At 38.3% G+C, this 23,213-nt stretch overlaps 1 protein-coding gene across 4 annotated transcripts in view; it reads right to left on the bottom strand.

Annotated features, from left to right (window-relative positions):
- The window catches only part of CRYBG3 (crystallin beta-gamma domain containing 3), a 139,836-nt gene that overhangs the window by 57,254 nt on the left and 59,369 nt on the right, over positions 1-23,213 (bottom strand). For all 4 annotated transcript variants that reach the window (XM_040484264.1, XM_040484266.1, XM_040484267.1 and 1 more), the window contains 5 exons: positions 22,113-22,249; positions 20,450-20,564; positions 19,035-19,070; positions 16,805-16,938; positions 13,354-13,480 (listed from right to left, as the gene is read on the bottom strand). In XM_040484264.1, the coding sequence (XP_040340198.1) occupies positions 13,354-13,480; positions 16,805-16,938; positions 19,035-19,070; positions 20,450-20,564; positions 22,113-22,249 (549 nt within the window). The remainder of the gene's footprint in view (positions 1-13,353; positions 13,481-16,804; positions 16,939-19,034; positions 19,071-20,449; positions 20,565-22,112; positions 22,250-23,213) is intronic.

Below are 23,213 nucleotides of genomic sequence, written 5' to 3'. Positions count from 1 at the left end.
TATTTGTATACTTGACAACCTCCATCCCCACCCTGTAACATAAGACCACTTAATCAGAGTAAGTTTGTGTGTCACCATATATGGGAGACAAAGAAATAAAAAATATATAAGAACCTGTGCCATATGGCATTTGGGGCTCAGTTCTTTGGGTACAAACCCAACTGAGCAGTGCCAGCAGGAATAAAGTTGCTTCCTGAAAAGAAAAGCCTCGGTTTCATGACTCTCTGTTCAAGAATCCTGCTACATCACTTGGGGGCTAGTCCAGGATTCAGAGTCGGTGAGTTGCCACCTCTTTTGCCACTGGGAATGCGAACCATCGGGGCACCAGGAGAGGCTGGTGCCAGCAGAGCACTTGATCCGAAGGAGACTAGCCCTCCTGGAGTGCTGGGGAGAGGACCCTGTGTGCGCTAATGGAACCCATGAGGCTCAGGAACCAGCTAAGGGAGCACCCATCAGACTGGTAAAAACCCGGGTTCGTTTTGGTAGACCTGCAAGAGGCAGAAGGGGAGCCTGATCACCTCCCAGAGTCACACTAGTAATTCCACAAGGGACAAGGAACAAAGCTGCAACTCTAAGGCACTGGGCGCTGGGTGGCAGGTTGGAGTCACCATGTGACTGTGTTTGGGGACTTTTCTCTATTTCCTGGATCAATGACTATGATAATTAGAGCCAAGTGTCTGGTTATTCTATATCAGAACAGGGACTTTAAGGAATATTCCCAAGCAACTGCCAAAACTCCTTTTGTTTCAGGGAAATTCCTTGCCTTCTCTGGACTGACATTTACTGCCTAAGTCCACTGGTGGAAAACAAAACAAAAGAAACTGGTGCCTGCTCCTCTGTCCAAGCTGACAAGATTTAAAAATGCGAATTCTCTTTCTCTGCCTTCCGCCGGCACCTTGTCTCTTCTGCGTTTCCTCCACCCCCCCCACCCCTCCTGTTTCTACACCACTTGGGGGGTGGCCTGCATAACTGGCTCCTCAATGCCTCTGGCACCATCAGCTCCTCCTCCCACCCAAATGTCCAGGATCAAAGAATTCCACGTCAGATTTCCCCACCAATGTTCCAGGTAAAGATTAACCATGGGGAAGGGAACAAATTGTGTTTCACAGACCCAGGTAAAACGTATTCAGTGTTTAAGCTAATTTAAGTTTGTTAGTTTAAGACAGTGTTTATCAACATTAAACACACACACACACACACACACACACACACACACACACACACACACACAAACAAACTTTTATTCAACCTAGATTTGCTGAAGGTCAAATAGGTTCATGTTATCTCTGTTCTAATTTGCTAACAAAAGGATGATTTAAAGTGATGGTTAATTTTGTCTGTCTCAAAGTTTTCATGGGTAATCCTTAAGATAGCTTTCAAAGTCTTTGGTAACCTAAAATGTTAAAGTTTTGCTAGCATGATAAATTGAGATTTAATTCATTAGATATCTAACAAGAGATTAAAGCCCTATTTACTAGATGTAGGTTTGTGCTTCTCACTTGTTGCAAAAAACTAAGGGTATTTGGAATTGTTAAAAAAAAAAAAACATGCTTTGTGCTTAATGTATTCATAAGTTTGCCATGTAAAAAAAAATTCTGATGTAACAGAGTTCGTAATTGGTTACTACTTAGTTTTCACTGGAGACTAAGGTTTCTAAGAGTTAAAATTCTGCCACATGTAGTTAAAACTGATAAAAATTAGAAAAGCAACTCTGTATGTAGATAAGTAGGAAATATAAAAAAAATATAAGAAATAGAAATACATATTTTTTTGAAGGTAAAAGAAAGTAATTTTGTCCTAAATGAGACTGGTTATTTGGAGAGAAATGGCGTGGGACAAAATCTAAATGCAAAGAAAAGTTGTAGAAGGTTTGTGAAGAAAAATCTTTAAAAAGACATTTAATGTGTGGTCAGGAAGGACCAAGGTTAAAATAAATGGATTTTAAAAGTACACGGGGTTAAGATTAAAATTCCTCCTCGTTTGATCCAAAGGCTGGGAAAATGATGGCAATACTCTGGTGCCAGCCTCCAAATCCTCCACATTTGTGTTATTCCTGTTCAGCAGAGGAATGGACGCCTTTGCCATGTGAGGGATGGATGATAAATGAAGGGCTTTTACTAAGATACATGGGAGCCATTTTACTAAACTTAGCCCGTTGTATGCCAAAAATGGATATCCACATGGCTGAAACATTTATGTGGGCATTGTTGAGAAAGGCAGGGAAACAGACCTTGACTTTGGCTCTTTAACCCCTTCCCTCAATGGCCAATGATTGATATGTAAGTTACTGCTGGGCCAAAATAAAACTAGTGCATCCTACAACAACCAAGAAAATATTGCTTGGTCACAGTCCATACCTCCAACATACCCCCAAGGTCCTACAGGCAGGAAATGGAGGGGTCAAAACAACAAAACAAAACAAAAAACAGGAAAGACCAGGCCAGCTCTCAGAGGTAGAGTCAAGCCTGGTTAAGAATGACTACTCCCAGCAACTCAGAGACTGACAGGGCTTTTGGCTGCCAATCGCATAGCCAGCCGAAACAAGGGGCCAGGAGGTGAGGTTTCTCCTGGAAGGCTATAGGAAATTGAGATAAGGGACAACTTTCTTCCTTTTTCCTATAAATGGGTAATTCCCCATCCAAGGCCATTACTCCATTGGAATGCATTATGATTCATTTCTTTGCATAAAGGCTTGGCTCCCATACAAATTGGAAGAGGGAACCTGGCCCCCAGAGGAACATAATAATAATAATAATACTATCCTACAATAGGAGGTGTTTTGCAAATGTGAAGGAAATGGGGAGAATACCCCTATGTTCATTGTTTTTGGGCCTTAAAAAAATTAAGATATAATAATTTTGTTAAGTCAGATTCTTAATGAGACAGAGGTTTTAAAAAAAAATTAAGGAAATATAAGATTTAACCCTTAAATTATGCTAAATTAGCCACTATCTTACAAACACAAAATGAGAGCTCAATGGCCTTCCTGGAGAGGTTGAGGGAGGCTCTCATTAAATATACTGCTATCTCCCCTGACACCCCTAAGGCTGAGATAACTTTAAAGAACAAATTTGTCACTCAGTCAGCCCTAGATATTCAGAGAAAAATGCAAAAATTGGCTGTTGGCCTTGAAGGGACTCTGGAGGAGCTCTTATAAGCTGCCAATTGGGTATTACAAACAAAACAGAAAAGGAAGCTTAAAAAAAAAAAATCTGAGGCCTTAATTGTGGCCTTACGTACTATGTCAGACCAGACTTCCTGAGGTCCTGGCACCAAGTGCCATTTATATGGCCATTCAGAGCATGAAAAGGAGAACGTCCTCAGAGGGGACAACCAAAATGAACACCCCATTAGCCATGCCCCTATGTGGAGACAATCACTGGAGAGCTGAACACCCCTCAGGGACCTCTATCTGTGAGGGTTCAGATAACCAATGTCCCTGGAAGGGACTAACCGGGGCCTGGGGCTCTTCACGGTGGCTCCCCTAAACCAACTGTTTATCAGAAACCCAGAACCTCAGGTAACTCTAAATATGGAAGGAAAACTGATTTTCTGCTTAACACCAGAGCTACCCTTTCTGTCCTCCTTTCCACTCCAGGCCAACTATCCAAACACAGCATGACAACTAGAGGCATCTTTGAAAAACTAAATTTTTCTCTCAGACCCTGGGATGTATATGAGGAAACCTACTTTTTTCTCATTCTTTACTGATAATGCCAGAGAGCCTTACTCCTTTGCTAGAAAGGAACATTGTAACTAAATTAGAGACTATGGTGCTACTAACTCCAGGACAGATAAACAATTATGTGTTTTTGGAAATTACTGGATATTATATGTGTTTTGGAAAAAACTGGATATTAAAGGGTTCAGGAAAATAGTTTGCTGCTAAATCAATTATTAAAGGAGACTCAATCACACCTACTCTCTCCAAAAAATAAATAAATAAACTGGGGTCTAACTCCTAAACACTGTCTCTAGCCCTTGGAATGGTTACAAACAAGCAGGGCAATTACTATTACCAAGCTCACAGAGCTAAAAGATGATTAAAACACAGCATCAGGGCTTCTATTTAGGGAGGGACAAAACTTATCAAATGGCCCAAAGATGTTTACTAGAAAAAATTTGTCAAGGACAGTTCTCCAAGTAGTATCAGGCTGTGAAGTACGTCTTAGAAACAATCCTTTCAACCACAAACTTGCTTTCCCAGACAGTCAAGGAACTGGAGACTATCCAGGAAAGATTAACAATTAGGTCTCACTCAGATGCCAAGGTCAAAAAAAAAAAAAAAAAAAAAAATCCACCATCTGTTTGTATGGGTTAATACTTTTATTAATTGGATAGAGGCCTTCTCCTACAAGACAAAAAAGGCACAAAAAGTAATAAAAATTCTGCTTTATAAAATAATACCCAGGTTTGGCTTACCTAAATATTTACAAATTAATAATGGTAAATGGCTGCCTTGACTCTTTCTCTAATAGAACTCCTGGCTCTTAAAAAAGTTTTACACATCAAAATAAAGCAGACTGTCTGCTTATACTCAGCAAAACTCTAACACCTCACAAGGATTACATGCCAAACTCTTAAAAATAGAGCCACCATTGATTACTTACTGCTCCTGCTTCTCCCATCACTTGGGTTATGAGAGATTCCCTGACATATGTTGTTTACAAAGTCAGGGTCTCTCCTCGATTATTTGACAGGTTTGGAAACTGTAGACATTATCTTAAGACGCCATCTTATTGGTCAATATAATCTTTACTTTGTGCTTTTCTCTTTATGTCTACTAACGTTTATGCCACCTCATACCTGCCAGCCTTCCTGTAAAACCATACTGTGGGCCATTCGACCAACCCTTGGGTAGACTAACTGCTGTACCCCTATACCGTCCCTTAGCTTGAAGAAGCCAGAACGGTCATCGTCCCTGTTCCTTAACAGTAGTTACAGGCCCTATGCCAGGGGAGAAGTAAATAGGGAAAGGGCTAACATTAGGCAGGGAGAGATAAGGGACCTTCAGGGAAAGACTGCAGCTGCAAGTGGGAGGCTAAAAAAGAAGATGGGGTTCTCCCCTTATAAAATCCTTTATGGGCACCTTGTCCCCATTATCAAGGGCATAAGCAGGGGATCTAAATGAGATAGACAATCTAATCCTAAAACAACAGATACGGGCCCTTGGCTTTACCCTAACCACCTTTCACCACTGGGTCAGGGAACGATTACCTGTGAATCTGCCTACAGATGCTCACCCCTTTAAACCAGGAAATGCAATATGGATAAAGTAGTAAAATGTCCAACCCCTAAAGCCCCTCTGGAGGGGACCATTCACTGTCATTTTGTCCACCCCTACTACAGTAAAGGTAGCCGAAGTGGGTCCCTGGATTCACCACAGCAGAGTGAAGCTGGCATCTTGAAACTGGGAATGTGCTCCTGATCTGTCAATGCTGTGCAAGCTGACCATATGGAAGAAGCAATATGCAACTCCAGAGGCTCCAAGAAACTGCAGCCCTGCTTTAGTCACTCCAGAAGCTGACTAATCCATGCATGGCAGAAGCTTGAGGAATCGATGTCCTTAAGTCCAAAAGACTGTCCTTATTTTCTATATGTTTCCTTACTGTGATGCACTATCACGCCTTGTTTCCCACTACGATTGTGATTCCTGCTCTACTCTTTTCCATAGGTTGGCAGAGGCTGCCTCGGCTGGCTTAAAATGTGATGAGAGGTTTTTGTTAACACTCACCTTCCTTTTGGGAATAGAATATTTTGCTGGTACCTACATGGGGAAACAATGGCCTTAAGAGACTAAAAATTAGATCCCCACAAACCTTATAGTAAAACAAAATACCCCAGTCCTACTATTGGGGTTTGGCTTCTTAAAAGTTCAGTTACTGGAAAAAAAACTGTCTTGCCTAGTGGAGAAAAGTTCATTGTCGTCTGTTAAAAACTTAGCATGCCTATGCCAAAGACTTTATAACTCAACTGTCCGAAAAACCCAATGGTGAGGGACCTCAGGTCACCTTAAGCCAGATCCCCACCCCTTGTCTAACTTCTCCCATCTCTGAGAGGCCTGAGACAATGTCAACACAGGCATCAAAGGCGAATCCCAGGTGGACTATGCTAGATATGTGCAAAGACAGCCTATATACTACTTCCCTCAGTCTGGTCAGGGTCATATGTGCTGGAAACTACTCATCCATCTTTCTTCCTGCTCCCACTTGCTAGAGAGAAGTATTTGGGATTCCAAGTATATGGGGACAGGGAGACTCAAAGAAAGCAGCGTGCCTTACAAATTAATACTCAAAAAGATAATAAATGGCCTCTGGAGCATATAATCCAATATCATGGCCCTGCCACCTGGGCAGAGGATGGGTATTGCGGCTACTACACTCCTATTTACATGCTAAACAGCATAATTAGACTGCAAACAGTTGTAAAAATTGTAACAATGAAACTGCCAGAGCTCTTCACTTACTAGCCAAGCAACAAACCAAAATGTGCAACAATGCCATCTATCAATATTGCTTGGCCTTAGATTACATGCTTGCTTCTGAGGGAGGTGTTTATGGAAAATTTAACTTGAGCAACTGCTGCCTACAGATAGGTAATGAGAGGAAAGTCCAAGAAGAGATCACGGATCAAATGAAAAAGGTTTCTCGTGTCCCAGTCCAGACCTAGAATGATTGAAAGCCTGGGGAGTTATTTGGAGGATGATTTTCAACTCTCAGGGGATTCAAAATCCTCATGGGAATTATCGTCCTAATTTTAGGAGGCTGCTTAATCTAACCTTGCTTAGCTCCCCTGGTTGTAGTCTGCTTCCAATCTCATTGAGGCCATAATTAAAGAAAAAAAAAAAAAAGCCACTCATGTAATGATGTTATAAAAATTTAAACCTCTAAACCAAGACGACGCTCTTTGACCCTAAATAGAGGGGTCTGAGCATCAGAGGGGGTAATGTGGTAGGGTCCCCTCCCTAAAAAAAAAAAAAAAAAAAAACAAAAAAAAAAACTCAAGGCAACCTTGCTATTAGTGCACTTTACAACATCCCTTGCGACCTTGTAACATGAGAGCACTTAATCAGACTACATGTTTGTGTGTTACAATATATGGGAGACAAAGAAGTAAAAAATACATTAAAAACTATGCCACGTGGCATTTGGGGCTCAGTTCTTTGAGGACAAGCCCAACTGAGGGGTGCCGGCAGGAATAAAGTTGCTTCCTGGAAAGAGAAGCCTCAGTGTCACGACTCTCTGTGCGACATTACTGCTAGAGAACCAAACTCTCTTCCTCTGTCCCTACTATTTCGTTGTTTGTAGATTACTCTTAGACCTATGGAAAATGTTAGCAACTTCTGTAAGTCTAAACAATATCAATTTTCTCCTGCTTTTAATACGTTATAAATCTAATCTAAGAATAGATTTTGAGGATAAACATTCACCTTACATGAATAAGCAAAACAGTGTCAAAAACAACCAAAGCATCTATCAGAAGAAAATACATTAAAAAAACCCTCTCATTTACTACTTACTTCTCAACTTCCAAGGAATTAAAAACTTCATATCAATGGATCAAATTTCATTTGAGACTTCAGGATAAAAGAGAAAGGCTTTTTACCTGAAATGTTTATTATAATTCATAACCCATAATTGTGTTTTTAATCCCTCCTTGACAGTAAACCTTTGGAACCTGACAATATGTGTTACTTTCATTACCTTCACAAGGTTCTTAAATAAAAATGAGAGTTGGGTGAATTTATTTCACATCACTGTCACCATCCCTTCTTTTTAAAATTTTTCTTTTTTCATGTTTATTTATTTTGAGAGAGAGACAGAGCGCGAGCAGGGGAGGGACAGAGAGAGAGGGAGACACAGGATCCAAAGCAGGCTCCAGGCTCTGAGCTGTCAGCACAGAGCCCGATGCGGGGCTCAAACCCACGAACTGTGAGATCATGACCTGAGCCGAAGTCAGAACTTAACCGACTGAGTCACCCAGGCTCCCCACCATCCCTTCTTTTATTAATATAACACTTTATCCTTAAAATACCTGTACTTGTTATCATTGAGCTCCCCTAAATCCTAATTTTATATATATACATGTAATATACATGCATATACATGCATACACATGTCTATCTTGAGAAAGATCCACCATTTTCCAGATACAAATATAAAAGTATAAAAATATACTAATATATATATATATATATATATATATATATATATATATACACACACACACACAAATATATAAAATGAAGCCTTTAAATGTTCCATAAGTGATTTGCCGTAAAGTCCCCAGGACAAGCCTTTCAACTGAAATATGCACAACTGGGTGGCACACCAGCAATCCTGGTTATACTGACAACACAAATTTTCACCACCCGAAGAAGCTGAACATGCCTGTTTCTTGTAACCTGTAAGTATAAAACAAGCTCAAAGTGGCTGTGAGGATACAATGTGAGGATTAGCTAAAGGAGCCCCATCTGGGTCCTGGTCAAGAAACTGGTACTAACAGTAACTTACCAAGCAGGCCCAAGAGCTCCAGGAGAGTCTATAGCAGTTCTTAATTACATGGCCCTCTCCTCCCTTACTCTGGTAACTCTGGAATGCTCCATCTCTGCTTTTACTTCTTCTGCCCCTACAACTGTTCTCTACTCCCTGTTAGGGTTGCAGGAATAGGGGAACAAGGATAAGCTGAAACGCCATGGGTCACATTATATTGGAGTAAAATGAGACAAAGACATAAAAAGACAAATACAGATATGTGTACATATGCTGTGTTTGTGACCTTTCATTAAGAAATAACTGTGTTATGATGTTATGTACTTTACTTGAGCAATGATTTGCACAAATCCTACCGTGTGGGCTGTGCAAGAGTGAACTGGGAAGCAGGCAACAACAATGCAGCCTGGAAGCTGAGCAGAGGGACCCACTGTCACAGGACCCAGTGTCAAGTATAAGAGCTGACTGCTGCCATATGCTTGTGGATTCACAAACAAATTTCCTCATATGGATTGAGTTTGTGTCCTTCCTACTCTGTCTGCTATTCTCAGAGACCTGGCCAAGGGCCACAGGAGCCTCTTAAGTGGCATCACTCTCCTCTTTCCATCTTCTGCTTTTGTTTACTCAAGGCTTTTCTTGCCTTACAGCTTTTGCCTTCTATCTTTTTCTAAGTACCTTTCTGAGCCACTTTCCTTTTTTCACTCTCTGCATTCTTCACTCAAATCTACCAAATATACATTATCTGATCTAGTTGACAGTTACCATCAATATGGTGTCCCTACTGGGCAGAGCTCGAACTAACCCAAATCCAATCACCTGGGCTAAATCTCCCGGGGATACATGTATGAAGTGTGATATAAAACACACAAAAAACTACAAAAACCCAAACCCACAACTTCTAACTGCCTTGTTCAAGAGGAGATTGCAATAGGCACTTAAGAGTCATGTCCAGAGTAAGCATCATGAGATTTCTATGTTACTAGCATCCCTGCTTTGCCAGGTGCAATTATATAATTTTGAAAGTCACACAGATTAAAGTGGAGCTCTATTGTTTGAGAAGAATGAATAATGATGGAATGATCTAAAATTTGTACTCCATTTTATATTTTTAAAGCACTTATATCCAAGGGAAAATCTGGATAGCTTACTCTGGTATCTCTGGTCCAGAGATCCCCATTTTCAGAAAAAATGAACAGATGCTTTGGGACCAAAGACAAGTCTTTAAGGATTAGTAAATTGGGTGTTTTTAAATTCCATACAATCCCATAGCTGATCTGCCCTGGAGCTCTTGTGCTAAAACCCCTGGTGGGCAAAGTATTATGAGACACCAGTGGAGAATTGGTATATACATTTATTTAGGAGAAATAATGGTCTCCCCATTGCATACCACCTGGTTTCAGAGACCTGAAAAGAGGCCCCAGGTCTGAAAATCCTAACAAAAGCAAATCCAAAAGTTAAGCTAGTATAAAACTGAGGGGAAAATATCGAGGAAGCCAAGGAATAAAAATTCCTTGTTTAATCTCTGGAGTCTAAATACTCCTATATTCTTCTGGACCTCTCCTTTAAAAAAAAAAAAGAAAAAATAAAAAAAGAAATTAACTCAAAGTCAGTATATCTGACTGCCTCATTTGGAATTAGAAACATATTTCCTTTTGTCTTCTCCAAGCACTCCAAGACACAGATCACATTATCCCTAAGGAACATGTCCAGAATTTGACCTTAGTAGATTCACAGTGTTCTACATTCTGAAGCCAGGACATTAGAAAACTGTATTGCATTATGCAACTTTTCTATCTATCTTCTTCTTTATTTTGTTTTATATTACTTTAACTTAGATCTTACATGTAGTGCATCATTCTTTCCCAGGTTAGGGACACGTGAAAATCTATATGGGGAAAAGATGTCTCATGTCAAATCTACCTGTTAACCTATGTAGGTTACGACAACCATGAGAGCTTTAAATCTTATGTCTAACAATACTGTGTCTTAAATTTAAAATTTTTCAGAGAGAGTAGATCTTATGGCTTATCACAAGAAAAAAAAAATAATAATAAAGGAGCAGGAAGAAACTTTGGGAGAAGACGGGTATGTCTGGTCTTGATGGTGGCAATGGTTTCCCCAGTGTACACATGTCTGCAAACTCATCGAGTTGTAGATGTTAAATATGTACAGCTCTTTATATGTCAACAGTGTCTCAATAAAGTAGTAAAAAACCCAAAACTCTTCCAACTCTCTGCTATGTCTGAAGAATGCAAAGTATTTCATCTGAAAATATTTTAGTGAACATAAATTTAAATTATGAATGAACTGTCTGAAAGTCATGTAAATATTTATTATACATGTGTACTGGTCTGCAATGTTAGCATACATTTCTAGGTACAAATGAAATGCTAATAAGCTTTCGGTTGAATGAAATCCAGTTTTCCAAAGTTAAGGTACTTTTTTAGTGTAATCACTCTGTAACAAAAATTAAAAAAAAAAAAGGAAAATATGACATGGGCTCTACAGTAACACAGACTTGATCTCAAATAATAGTTCTATACTTTGTATGACTCCTACCTGAGACCCTTAGTTTCCATTCCTATAAGATGAATATGGTAACAGTGTCTATCTTGAGGTCTTTGTGAAGATTCAGTACAAGTATGCATGTAAGGCCATTAATAAGAACTTGACAAATGTCAAGATTATAATAATATCTTTATAAGCTAACAAGTAGTCTTTTAATTGTTAAAAAAACATCTTAAGAGAACAGAAGATTTTATGTCAAGGGAATTTATTTACATAAAAGCTGTCGTTATTTTCATAAACACCCCAAACTTTTGTATACAGCAGTAATCAACATGCCAATTCCTACCAGTTTTTTCCAATGTATATTATCATACTTTCTATACCAAATACCTATTATTTGGCTATATATAGTATTTATATCTTTTCACATTTTCTATTATTGGGAGATTTCAATGAGTGATTTGGGGTTTTATTCTGTTTGCTTGTTTTAGTCATAGTCATCATGAGAAGATGCCACATTCATTGTTGAACATTTCTAGGAACAGCAAGGCTTCCATTCAGCTATCTTTTTAAATAAGGAGGAAAAATATTAAAAATTATTCAACACTAGAGCAGAAGATTCTTGGACTCATGACCCATAGTTCCCTGAATGCATATGGTTGTGAAGAACTAAAATAAAAGGATGAAGGTTCTATCTTGTTTCATCTTGCTTGCCTTTTTAGAGGTCAAGAAAGGAATGGCTAAGTAGAGAAAATGCATGGACCTTGCATAATAGAATTGTGGACTAAGTACCTCATAGTTATCTATCCACTGCTCAAGGAAACTCAGTGCCCAATTATCTTCAGTGGCCTGTCTTATAGGTCTTTTAGGTAGAACTGGTTTCCAACTCGTGGTCTTACTAACAAGGATCATTCATGGGGAAACACAAAAAAAGCTCCCTTGCTCCTGTGCAGCTTCCCCCTTTCTTGGCTCCTCCTGCCTGACCAGGTGAATAGCCCAGACAGACAAAAACCTAAAAGGCCAGAGCATGCAACTCTTCGTGCCCATTCAAAGTTCATGTGGACACCCTTCACTTTATTATCAATTCCTTCAAAGAGGGCTTTAGAGGTCATTGCAGACAGTTAGTATTTATATGGGTAAAGTTACTTTGGGAAGAGACTGCAGAACTCCTGAATTGAAAGAAAGCATGCTCCTCTGAACATACTTAAAAATCTCCAGAGCTGGTCAGAAAAATAAGCAACATTTGATAAACACTGATCCCTACAGAACTCTCTAACATGTATCTCCTCTTCTCTGTGACCTTGACTTCTATAATGTCCAGACTTATCTCCTCCATCCCAAGCCATTTCTGGATAGAGTCACCACAAAGATCTTTCTAAATTTCTAATCTAATCTTGCTCACTGGGCATAAGATCCATCAGAGGCTCAAGGTCAAATAAAGAAAAAAAATAATAATCTGGACTCAACATGTGTATAAGGCTCTTCATTATCTGGCTTTTGCCCTCATTTCTCCCAAAGTTCTGCCTAATATCCTGACTTAATTGTATTTCCCAAACACCCCAGTTTCACTTATAAGAGGATTTCTCAACCTCTGCACTATTAACATTTTAGACCAGGTGACTCTTTGTTTTGAGAGGGCTGTCCTGTGACTTACGGAGGTTTGGCAGTATCCCTGGCATCCATGGAGTAGCTATCAGTATCAGCCCCCATCTAGGCCTCCACAAATCACAACAATCCAAAATGTCTCCGAACACTGTCAAATGCTCCCTAGGGGTAAAATCACCTCCAGCTGAGAACCAGTGGCTCGCATCCTTACCTTTTAATGTTAATCTCTTGCTAAAATAGCACCTACCTTTCTGATTCACTCTGTCCTGGAACCTTTCCACTTGGCTAACTCTTGAATCAGACATTTTACTCAACTGTTTTCTTTTCCTCTCTACTTCCAAGTGGGAGTAACTGACCTTTTTCTGGGTACCCTGAGTACTTTGTGCTTAATCCAATCATAGCCAAATAATATCAAACACTTATATAAATGCTATTTTCTCTAGTAGACTGCCTGCTCTGCGAAAGCAAGGACTGAGTGTCTGGCCACTGTATCTCCAGTACAGTGAGCTGATACAATACAGCTCACAAAACAGGTGCTCAAAAAGTACTTATGGGATTGATGGATGAAAAGTAAACATAAGTATTCTATAATAATCATAAAGTTAAGAAAAGCAGGCAAGCCACATTAGTGGTTCAGTGTAATGCTCTCAGGTATTAGAAACATTTTATAACCTCATGTTTTATCACAACTCATGACTGATTTTCATGGATAGAAAACAGAAAATTACGAATAACAAAGCTAACTCACAGCTTGTAAGAAACGGAAAGACAAGATGGGGCCACTTAATGCTCCACAGGCATTACTGTCTTCAAAATCTCCTTCTTCAAGCAAGAATTGCTGGCCTTTAAAATGTTCTTTTTCATAGGCAACCCACCTAGAAATACAAAGGATATCCAATTAAGCCATGAATAAAAAAAAGAAAAAAGAAAAAAAAAATATCCCAATAAAGCACTTAGTTGTATTATCACGATATTTTAAAAAAACAACACATTGTTTTGTTACCATTTATAAAGACAGATAAATGCTGTATGCTTCATGGATCAATAGCTTTTATAGTTTGCTGGCTTTTCCCAACAAAGGTTAACTATTGTAGAATTACAACAGAGCAAAGCTTCCTAATTGTGGTATCACATGATACTGTATCTCAATATGGTGGTGGTGGTGGGGGGGGGACAGCCAATTAATGGAAAGTACAAATAGCCAATGACAAAAGTTACAAACCTATGCTGAGATTCAAAGAACCATTCTTATTTTATTGACAAAGCCCTTCTGTAATCACAGAGAATGATTACTATATTAAACATTTTTTTAGGGTTTAAATCAAAAGAACCTCTCAGTAGGCTTCAGATCTAAAACACATTACCGGTGGTTTTAACAAAGAGGAAATGCAACTGGGCTGGCATTAGCGCTGATGGCCCACACATATATGAAGGCTTCTGTAAAAATTTAGGGGTGGGCAATTTTGTTCCCACCATTTAATCAGTGGTGATAATGGGAACAGGAAGCACGGTGACACAGTATGCTCCGTGGACACAGGTTTCTTGACTTCTCATCTAAAACTGTCAGTAAAGGACACTGATAAACACCACTGGTCATTAAGCTCCTCCACAAAACTTACCTTTTTATGGAATAATTCACAGTAGCTAACGAATGTAATGTGGGCATGGATGATTCATAACACACAATGGCCTGCTTAAATCTGCCTTGAGGGGCACTGTGGTGTTACAATGGGAGTCCCTCCAATGGAGAAGATTCCAGAATGACTATTTTGGGCTCGTGGGTTGGGAACTTCTGCATTCTGGGGCTTGACAAATGAAGCTGGGTACGGCTGACTACTATTGTTTTCAAAAAATTAAAAAACTACTCCAAAAAATTGTTTCCAAAGGGCATAAAATAATAGCAGTCGCTCAGCAATCATGTACACCTTCTCATTTTCTGCATGTAGGTGTGCGTATGGCAAGGGAAGAGGGGGTCCACATGAATGGGGATAAACATATTTTATATATCTTAGTGAATTTGTAATATGTACAAGAACATTATTTTATTCTTAAACTATTATGCGAAGATAAATTGCACAAGAAAGCTTTCAAAAATTTTTTTGAGTTTATTTTTGAGACACAGAGAGTGAGTGAGTGAGCTGAGGTGTGTGCGAGTGGGGTTGGGGAGGGACAGAAAGAGGGAGAGAATCCCAGGGAGTCTGCACTGTCAGCACAAAGCTTGATGCAGGGGTTGATCTAATGAACCGTGAGTTCATGACCTGAGGCAAAATCAAGAGTCAGACACTTAACCTACTGAGCCACCCAGGAGTCCCCAAAACTTTCAAATTCTAAATGTGGCTTTCATTTATATAAATGTGGCTACTCAAAACATGCTTTTAATAAACCTGAATGGGAAAAAGAATAAAAGATATAGAAGACCTAAATATTAAAGACAGATTACTAAATTATTACATGATGACAGTTCAAAAATCTTCTCAGCTTTTTTACAATAGATTAAGTTTTGTCTAAGATTCAGTTTATATATCCATCTGGGATATTTAAAAACAGATGTTATCTGAGAAAAACGAAAAAACATCAACCTCACTTTCTCTAGATTCCTCAAGATGGGACAGAGATGAGTTCTTACTACCTGCAGATAAACAGTTAACAAAAGTGCAAAGTGGTAGTAACACTGAAAAACAGTGAAATCAACTGTTCAGTTTTAAATGGGGATATGACATTTTACTCCTACAGTTGTCATATGAAAAATGAAACTTGTGTATATTGTATCACAAGCCATAATGTTTTCTTGAGAGTTTTTATAGAACAATTACAAAAAAACTCAGGAAACAATGCAAATCACAATCTAGGTAATGGGAAAAACATTCAGATTCCAAAGGGAAGAAAAGGCAATAATATTTAGCAGGGTTAACAAGAAGCATATGTGTTCACAGATTAGAGAAGACTGCAAATAAATATGACACAATAAAAATTTGTTTATCCAAAACGTGTTTGTTTTTCAAGGGCCTAATAATTTTTTAATTGAAGGATAAAGAATTAAATGATTACCAATATGTCAGACTAATTATGGATATGTCCCACATATCTAATATATGGCATAGTCTCTTATGTTTCCATTTTGGCTAGTGTGGCCATCACTTGATTTACAGCCAGAAACTGCAAAGTCTAAGTCTCTAAATGTAGACCCTTGAGAGATCTAAGACCCATCATTTAACTTCTATGAATAAATATTTTAGTAGAATCTTGCTAGAATAGCATGAAGAAGTTTTATGATGTTACTGCAAATAATGAGACATGGATACTTAAAATGAACCAACATTCCAAATAAACTATCATATCAACAGAGAGACCAACAATGTTCATGGAGGAATTCTAGTACTGAGTTGACAATGGCAAATAAGCTCTGATTTTATCTGCCAGGATACAAATACAAACCCATATCCCACCAGTTCAGTCATGGATTTTCTGGGGTCCCTGCCCCATAAACCGATGACTGAGATTAGGTTACACTTAGATTTATACTTAGAGGTTCTTTGGGGGGCTTCCTCAAAAACAGTATAATGCCAGAGGGTAACCGATGTAAAAAATACTTGACTTGGGAAACCTACAACCCAGGCTACTTCTTTAATGAAGGACTCACTGGCAAGATCCTCAGCACAGAAAGTTAACTAAGATCCACAGAATAGAGAATCAAAATTGGGGCTTCCATTCATATTCAAAATTTGTAAAACAAAAATATATCAATTTCTTTTATCTGAGAGAGAGAGAGAGAGAGCGCACAAGCAAGTGCGCAAACGTGGCGAAGGGAGAGATAGAATCCCAAAATGTGGGGCTCAATCCCACAACCCTGGGTTCATGATGAGTCCAAATCAAGAGTCAGACACTGGAACAGACTGAGCCGCTGAGGCATCCCCCCCCCAAAATTTTATTTTGCAATTTTTATCTTCTATATTGTGTTTAGCAATACCAAGTGTTTAAGTTTTAGAAACTATTTTCTACATTCAATCTATCTCAAAATCTCTAATACAATCAAGAGTTCACAGGAAAGCCATTAGTAACTATTTTTTTATTTTATAGTACCTTACAGAAAAGATGCATATTTTTAGATTAAGGCACATTCTTTTTGCTCTGCTTAGCACATTTTCTGTGATCTTCAAAAAACAGACTATTAATTGAAATATTGAAAACATAACACTCACACTCCACCGATGACACGAATTGATCCAATTCCATGAAAATCCCCGTTATTTTTTAAGAACTTAGGGACAGAATCTATGTGTTCACTAAACTCTCTGGCCTGTCCACAGAAGTGAGGTTTTTCATAAATAATAACCTGGAAGATATGAAAGAAAATTACTTAACATGCTCATATTTTAGAATAGGTACAAAACTCATTTACTTAAGTGAGACTAAAAATCCCAACATGAACAGGGACACCATCCATTTTTTTGACTAATATTTATTTACAACGTAGCACACTGACTGATATTCACAAGGATTTATGTGGGTTATTACCATGAAGATACCTTAATAATATGTTTCTGTCATGATTACGCTGTTCTGGTTACCCCAATCCTACGACCATCTGACAGGGTAAATTGTCTTATAATTGACTCTTAAATTACCTAATTTTAGCTCTCTGCCTGGAATTTAACACAGGCCCACCTTGTATTTATTGACTTTCCCCTATTAGACATAAATAAAAACACTCTTGAGGTTCTAGGACATAATAATAAATTATCTACTGGATTGAGAAACAACAGCTGCTTCTTATAACAAGGTGGCTGCCAGTCACTAGTAAGAAAGAGATATGCAAATTCCTGAATTTAAACATAAAACTTCCTAATAAGAAGAAATGATTGAAAAAATTATGGTGTTTTCTTTTTGTTTGTTTTTTTTTTATATTGATTCACATGGGTGGGGAGGTAAGTATAGTAGAAAACCCATTTCTAGCGTTTCATTTATTTTAAATTTGGAAGGTCTCTTCCACCATATTGGTGCTCTTTACTTCCCAAGTATGACCTGCCTGCCTTTAGTATGTGGAAATGATAATGGTGATGATGGTACTAATCTATCTATGTTCTATCACCAGGTCCTACTTGTGGCTAATGGCATACGTTGCATACAACTGGCAAAATAAGGCCCCATGCTAAAACATACTGACCAAGTTCTATCTAACTTGTTTTCAAAAATTTGTAAGATTATACAAACTGAAAAAAACCATGTAGTACAGCTCCTGTGTTCCACATATTTAATTTTCACAGGGTGATGTATTTGAAGAGATGAAGTTTTATTTGGTTTAATACTTTCTACATCTGAACACATTCAAACTAAGAAGCAGTAATTCTTTGATGAGCAAGCTGTCAACTAACACATAACAACTTGAAAATGTGACCATGTGTGATAGCTATTTCATTCATATGCCTCTACAACCTGTCAAACTGCAAATGTCCAGCCTGTCACACCTGAAGAAACTGAGACAGGAGTCACTCAGACTGTCACAGCTAATTTTGTATCTTTCAGGTCACTGGTTCGAAACCTCAGCTGCATGTTATCACAATCACCTGTAGAATTTGAAAACTTCTGACTACACCCCAGACCAAAATGATATTCTGTGAGTGGAATACAATCATAAGTATTTTTTTTTTAACTTGGATATGCATGACTCCAACATAGAGCTAAGGTATACTATGCTCAGATACTAACTTTTAAAAGATTCCACCTATGTGATTAAGAGAATGGTGGTCAATTCCATAAGTTAGAAAGGTGAGAAATGGGAGGGTTGGAGGAGCTGTGTCTTGTTTTGCAGGACAGGAGATAGATAGATGAATCTTTGTTTCCATGCCTGCCTGTGGAAGTGCTATACGCTAGTTAAGCAGAGGTCTGGCTGAATCTTTGATCACTGCACTGGTTTTTTTCCCCCCGCTCTCTTTTCACACACATTTTATAATTTCACTTCCTTTCCCCAAATAGGCTTAATCCTGGTGTCTCTACTGTTCCCTTCAGGTACTTATTTATTCTTACCAACTGATATCTGACAGGAGCTACCTACTGCTTCTTCTGATCACCCCTGATCTCCTTTCTGAGCATCACTCCCAAAAGACTGCTCAATATCTCTGCTTGAATGTCACGCTGCCACGTCCCTAGTCCCTCCCCACCAAATCAAAAATCACACCTGTCACCTTTCCACCCTGTAGTAGCTGCTCATTGGGTCTGACTAGGTTGTCAGCAAGACCTCCATCCTTGCATACTGACCTCACTCTCCATCACAGCATGGGTCCTCAGTGACTGTTCTGTGCAGTCATTTCCCACCACTCCCAACATCCACCAAGTATTATTAGAATATACCAGTCATCATTTTTTTACTTTAATAGTTCAAAATATGTGAAGATTGATTCTAAAACTATAAAAGTTTGTTTTAAGACTTACCTTTAGGTTCATAGGCATTTCCACTTTTAGTCCACCCTTAAGATAAGAAATTTTAATATTAAAGACTTAGAATATCTGGAAGTAACTAAGTGACATATGTAGGTTATACAAACGTCTGATTAGTGAAGATTACATACCAGTCAGCTTTAAGTTGTGGTAAATTTTAAAATTTAGGTACAGAACTCTATAGCAGTCAAAACAGACTCAGATTTGCTCATCGATGTAGATGGGACAAGAACTCTTCAAAATATACATTCCAGATTACAACCAGTATGAGGAAGGAAACTGAGCTTTTTAGTCCTTAAGCACATGCAACTGATTAAAGATTTAATCCCACTGCAGAGAGTACCAAGAAATAGAGTGGAATTGCTAGATTTAAAAAATCTCCTCGGGGCGCCTGGGTGGCGCAGTCGGTTAAGCGTCCGACTTCAGCCAGGTCACGATCTCGCGGTCCGTGAGTTCGAGCCCCGCGTCGGGCTCTGGGCTGATGGCTCAGAGCCTGGAGCCTGTTTCCGATTCTGTGTCTCCCTCTCTCTCTCTGCCCCTCCCCTGTTCATGCTCTGTCTCTCTCTGTCCCAAAAATAAATAAACGTTGAAAAAAAATTAAAAAAAAAAAAAAAAATAAATAAATAAAAAATCTCCTTTGGCAGAGTAGATTTCCAAACCACTGACACATTTCCTCATGACAACTGCTCGGGCTTTCTAAATTAGAGTGCTTCCCCTTCCAAGTCCTATAAACACTTTTTATCATACTTACAGTCTTTGTGACATCAAGGTTGCAGAGCATGAAATGTTAACCCCTTCACAAAAACTAATTCTAGAATTTCCTGTTTTTAATGCTACTCCACATTGTGGTATTTTTAAAATTTTGTAGGTTTTCTTGGTTTTTATTTTTTAAAAAGTACAGAGCAACCAAGAATGGTTTATCACTCACCTCACATTTAATTGAAGAGTCTGCCCTCAAATAAAAATGTTTGCAACAAAAATAAATACTGCATGCACTTATTATCTTTAAGAGAGCAACCACTGACAGATCTATTTATTATTAATGCTGTGCTCATCATTCATTACTGCAATGGAAAAGCATAATTTACTGTAAGTGGTTTTCTAATAAGCATCAAAAAAAATTCAGAACTTTATTCAAAATTTTTGTTCAATGGTACTTATAAGGAAATGGCATGCACTGTAATAAACTTAACATAAAGTAAATTCAGACATTTGTCTTCTAGAAAGCATTAAAATGTTTTCACACAGATATTCTCTATAATAAAGAAACAGAAAAATAACATATAGGTTGTTGATTCAGTAGTATACATACTCATTTCTCAAGATAGAGATGCATGAGCAATCACCATAGCTATTTAACTTTGGGCTCATGTGCATTTGGGAAAAATGCTTCTTTTTAATTTGCTTACCATCTGAAGTGGATGCAATGATTTAATTTCTGTTGCAGAAATCTCAAAGAGTCCATGGTCTTCCTCCAAAACTGTAGCTTGTCCCTTAAAATTAATATCTGGGTAGGCAAGCCAACTAAATAAGAAATGAATGGTTAAAGTATAATAGGGATACTATTGTCTTGTAAGAGTTAAAAGTAAAAAGGCCTATCAAAAAAAAAAAAAAAAAAAAGGCAAAAACCCAAAACAAAAAAACCTTTGTGGCAAAATTACAACTAGTAAAACATATTCGAAATGAGTTCACTAGAGAGCATATAACAAGAATTAATGTGTTATTAAGTACTCAACATTCAAACACTGTCTTATCAGTCTATTTATTATATGTTTTCCAAGCAGTAAGCATTACTTTTCTTAGAATTTTCCAATATTTAAAAGGTGTGACACCTTTGATTCAAGCAGAATTGGAAAAAAAAAAACATTCTACTGTTTTCTTTTTTTAAAGTGGGGCAACCAGAGGTGGGATTCTACAAGGCATTTTACATTTTTTTTTTTTTTCATTTAAGGCATTTTACATCTTTGACCCACATTTTTAGAATCAATAATCAGTTCATTTGCCTGCCTCAGGAACAGCATTTGACATGAGATTCCCAAAAGACCCACTACCTTCTACCTAAACTTGATAGGCACAGACATCTCATGGACAGGGTCAATTACTGGGTCTGCCCAAGAGTTTTAATCTACGGTTGGGAGACATGAAGAAAGATGTCCTACAGTGACCCCCAACTTCTACATCAACCATCATCAGAGCAGATGAAAAGAGTGAAAGACAGAAAAGGAACCTGTGTTGAATTGGTATCACAGAATTGTCATTCGAACTCATCTGGAAACTATGAGCTCATCTGGAAACTAAACTCAGGGTTTGGTGTGCCTGGGTGGCTCAGCCAATTACGCATCCAACTTCGGTTCAGGTCACGGTTTGTGGGTTCAAGCCCCACGTCAGGTTCTGTGCTGACAGCTCAGAGTCTAGAGCCCGCTTCAGATTATGTGTCTCCCTCTCTCTCTGCCCCTACCCCACTCTCACTCTGTCTCTCAAAATAAATAAAAACACTAAAAAAATTTAAAAACAAATAAATAAATTCAGGCTCAAAGTAGCACCGGCAGTCTGAAAGATACCTTCAGAATCAGAAAGGTTTGGCATCAGACCCATGCCCACCAGCTGGTAGCCTGAGACAAATAATATAATTTCCTCATTTATAAAATGAATATCTCCACCTGCCTTGCAGGAATAGTAATAAACAAAAAAGCACCATGGGTCCAGCCCTGTGGAGGCACTCAATAACTACTGGCACTGAGACACTCTTGAAATAGTTCAAACTCCAGATTTTTAGGTCAGGGACATGTTTTTATTTCTCAATCTCAAAATTTGGTGGGTGAAAAGATGATGGATGAATCTATCAAGAACTATGTCTGAGAATCTCCATCTGTTCCTAGGAGTTCTACGTCAAAGACTTAACTAGATCCAAAGGAAGACAAAATCTGTTCAAATCCCCTCAATAGTCTTTCTTGAGTATCCAGGAGCATAAACTAAAACCTCACAGAAATGTATGTCACCTACTAAAATATGAAATAAAAAGTTAACTTTGGTGGCCATCAATCACTGTAATAAAAAGAAACTGATACATACACTCCTGACTTCACAGTGAAGGACACAGATTTAGGGATATTCAGCTCTTCCAAATTGGGGATGGCTCGCTGTATATGGATAGGACAATATTCTGGGTCAGACTGTGGGCAAAGTTCTATCTCTGGAATGCTGCAATCCTGAAAAAAAAAAAAAAAAAGGCTTTGAAATCATCTGGAGACACACACAATCCAGCATTCTCAATACCCTGGACATGCAATTACAATTATTCTCATTGTTCAGTTGAATTTCTTCTCAAAAACAGCACAAAGGAAATACTGTTTCATTTTACCAGTTTTAAAAATGAATTATTCTAAGAAGTTACATTGATGACATGAAAATTATAAAAATTAATTGAGAAAGTATTACTTTTTTTTTTGCTTGGTTTTTATTTTTTTTTCATAGTTTTTAAGTTTATTTACTTATTTTGAGAGAGACAGAGAGCAAACAAGGAAGGGGCAGGGAGAAAGGGAGAGAGAGAATCCCAAGCAGACTCGATACTGTTAGCATGAAGCCCAATGTGGGGCTCGAACTCACGAACCATGGGATAAGAGCCAAAACCAAGAGTCGGACGCCCTATGTAGTTTTTAAAAGTCTTGTTCTATTAAGCAATCAATGTTTAGTTACCAAACTATGTGAGTGCCAGAAGTCTTTAAGCCTTCCTTCTCAGAAGCATAACAAAGCCATGAGGAGGAAGGGAGTTAAGTAAAAGCTGATCTCATGGGGGATATAAAAAATAAATAACAGAGAGGCACAGTACTCTCTCAGTGTGTTATCTAATTTACATTGACAAAAGTAGGAATTAGAAGTGAGGGTAAAGGAAGTCTGTTTTCCTACTTGTGGGATTCTATTTATTTTCTTTAGTACAAGTTGGTTTGAAGAAGAAAGGCATTATAAAATTTGACCCTACACTCCATCACATACTCACTGCCACCATCTCCTGTCAAACCTTCCTTTAAAATTTCCCTTAACGTGTATCTCTTATCTATTCCCACTGTCAAGGACTTTAATCAAGGCCAAGACATCAATTATGGGCCTATTCCACCAGTCAGGTATGAACCACATTATATACAGCTAGGCTTGTTAGAACACCGCTTTCCTCAT

The sequence above is a fragment of the Herpailurus yagouaroundi genome, unplaced genomic scaffold, assembly GCF_014898765.1.
Source record: "Herpailurus yagouaroundi ecotype Mexico unplaced genomic scaffold, PumYag 162, whole genome shotgun sequence".
NCBI classification, from domain to species: Eukaryota; Metazoa; Chordata; class Mammalia; order Carnivora; family Felidae; genus Herpailurus; species Herpailurus yagouaroundi.
The sequence above is the reverse complement of the archived record's forward strand: the minus strand, read 5'-3'. Positions and strand labels throughout refer to the sequence as shown.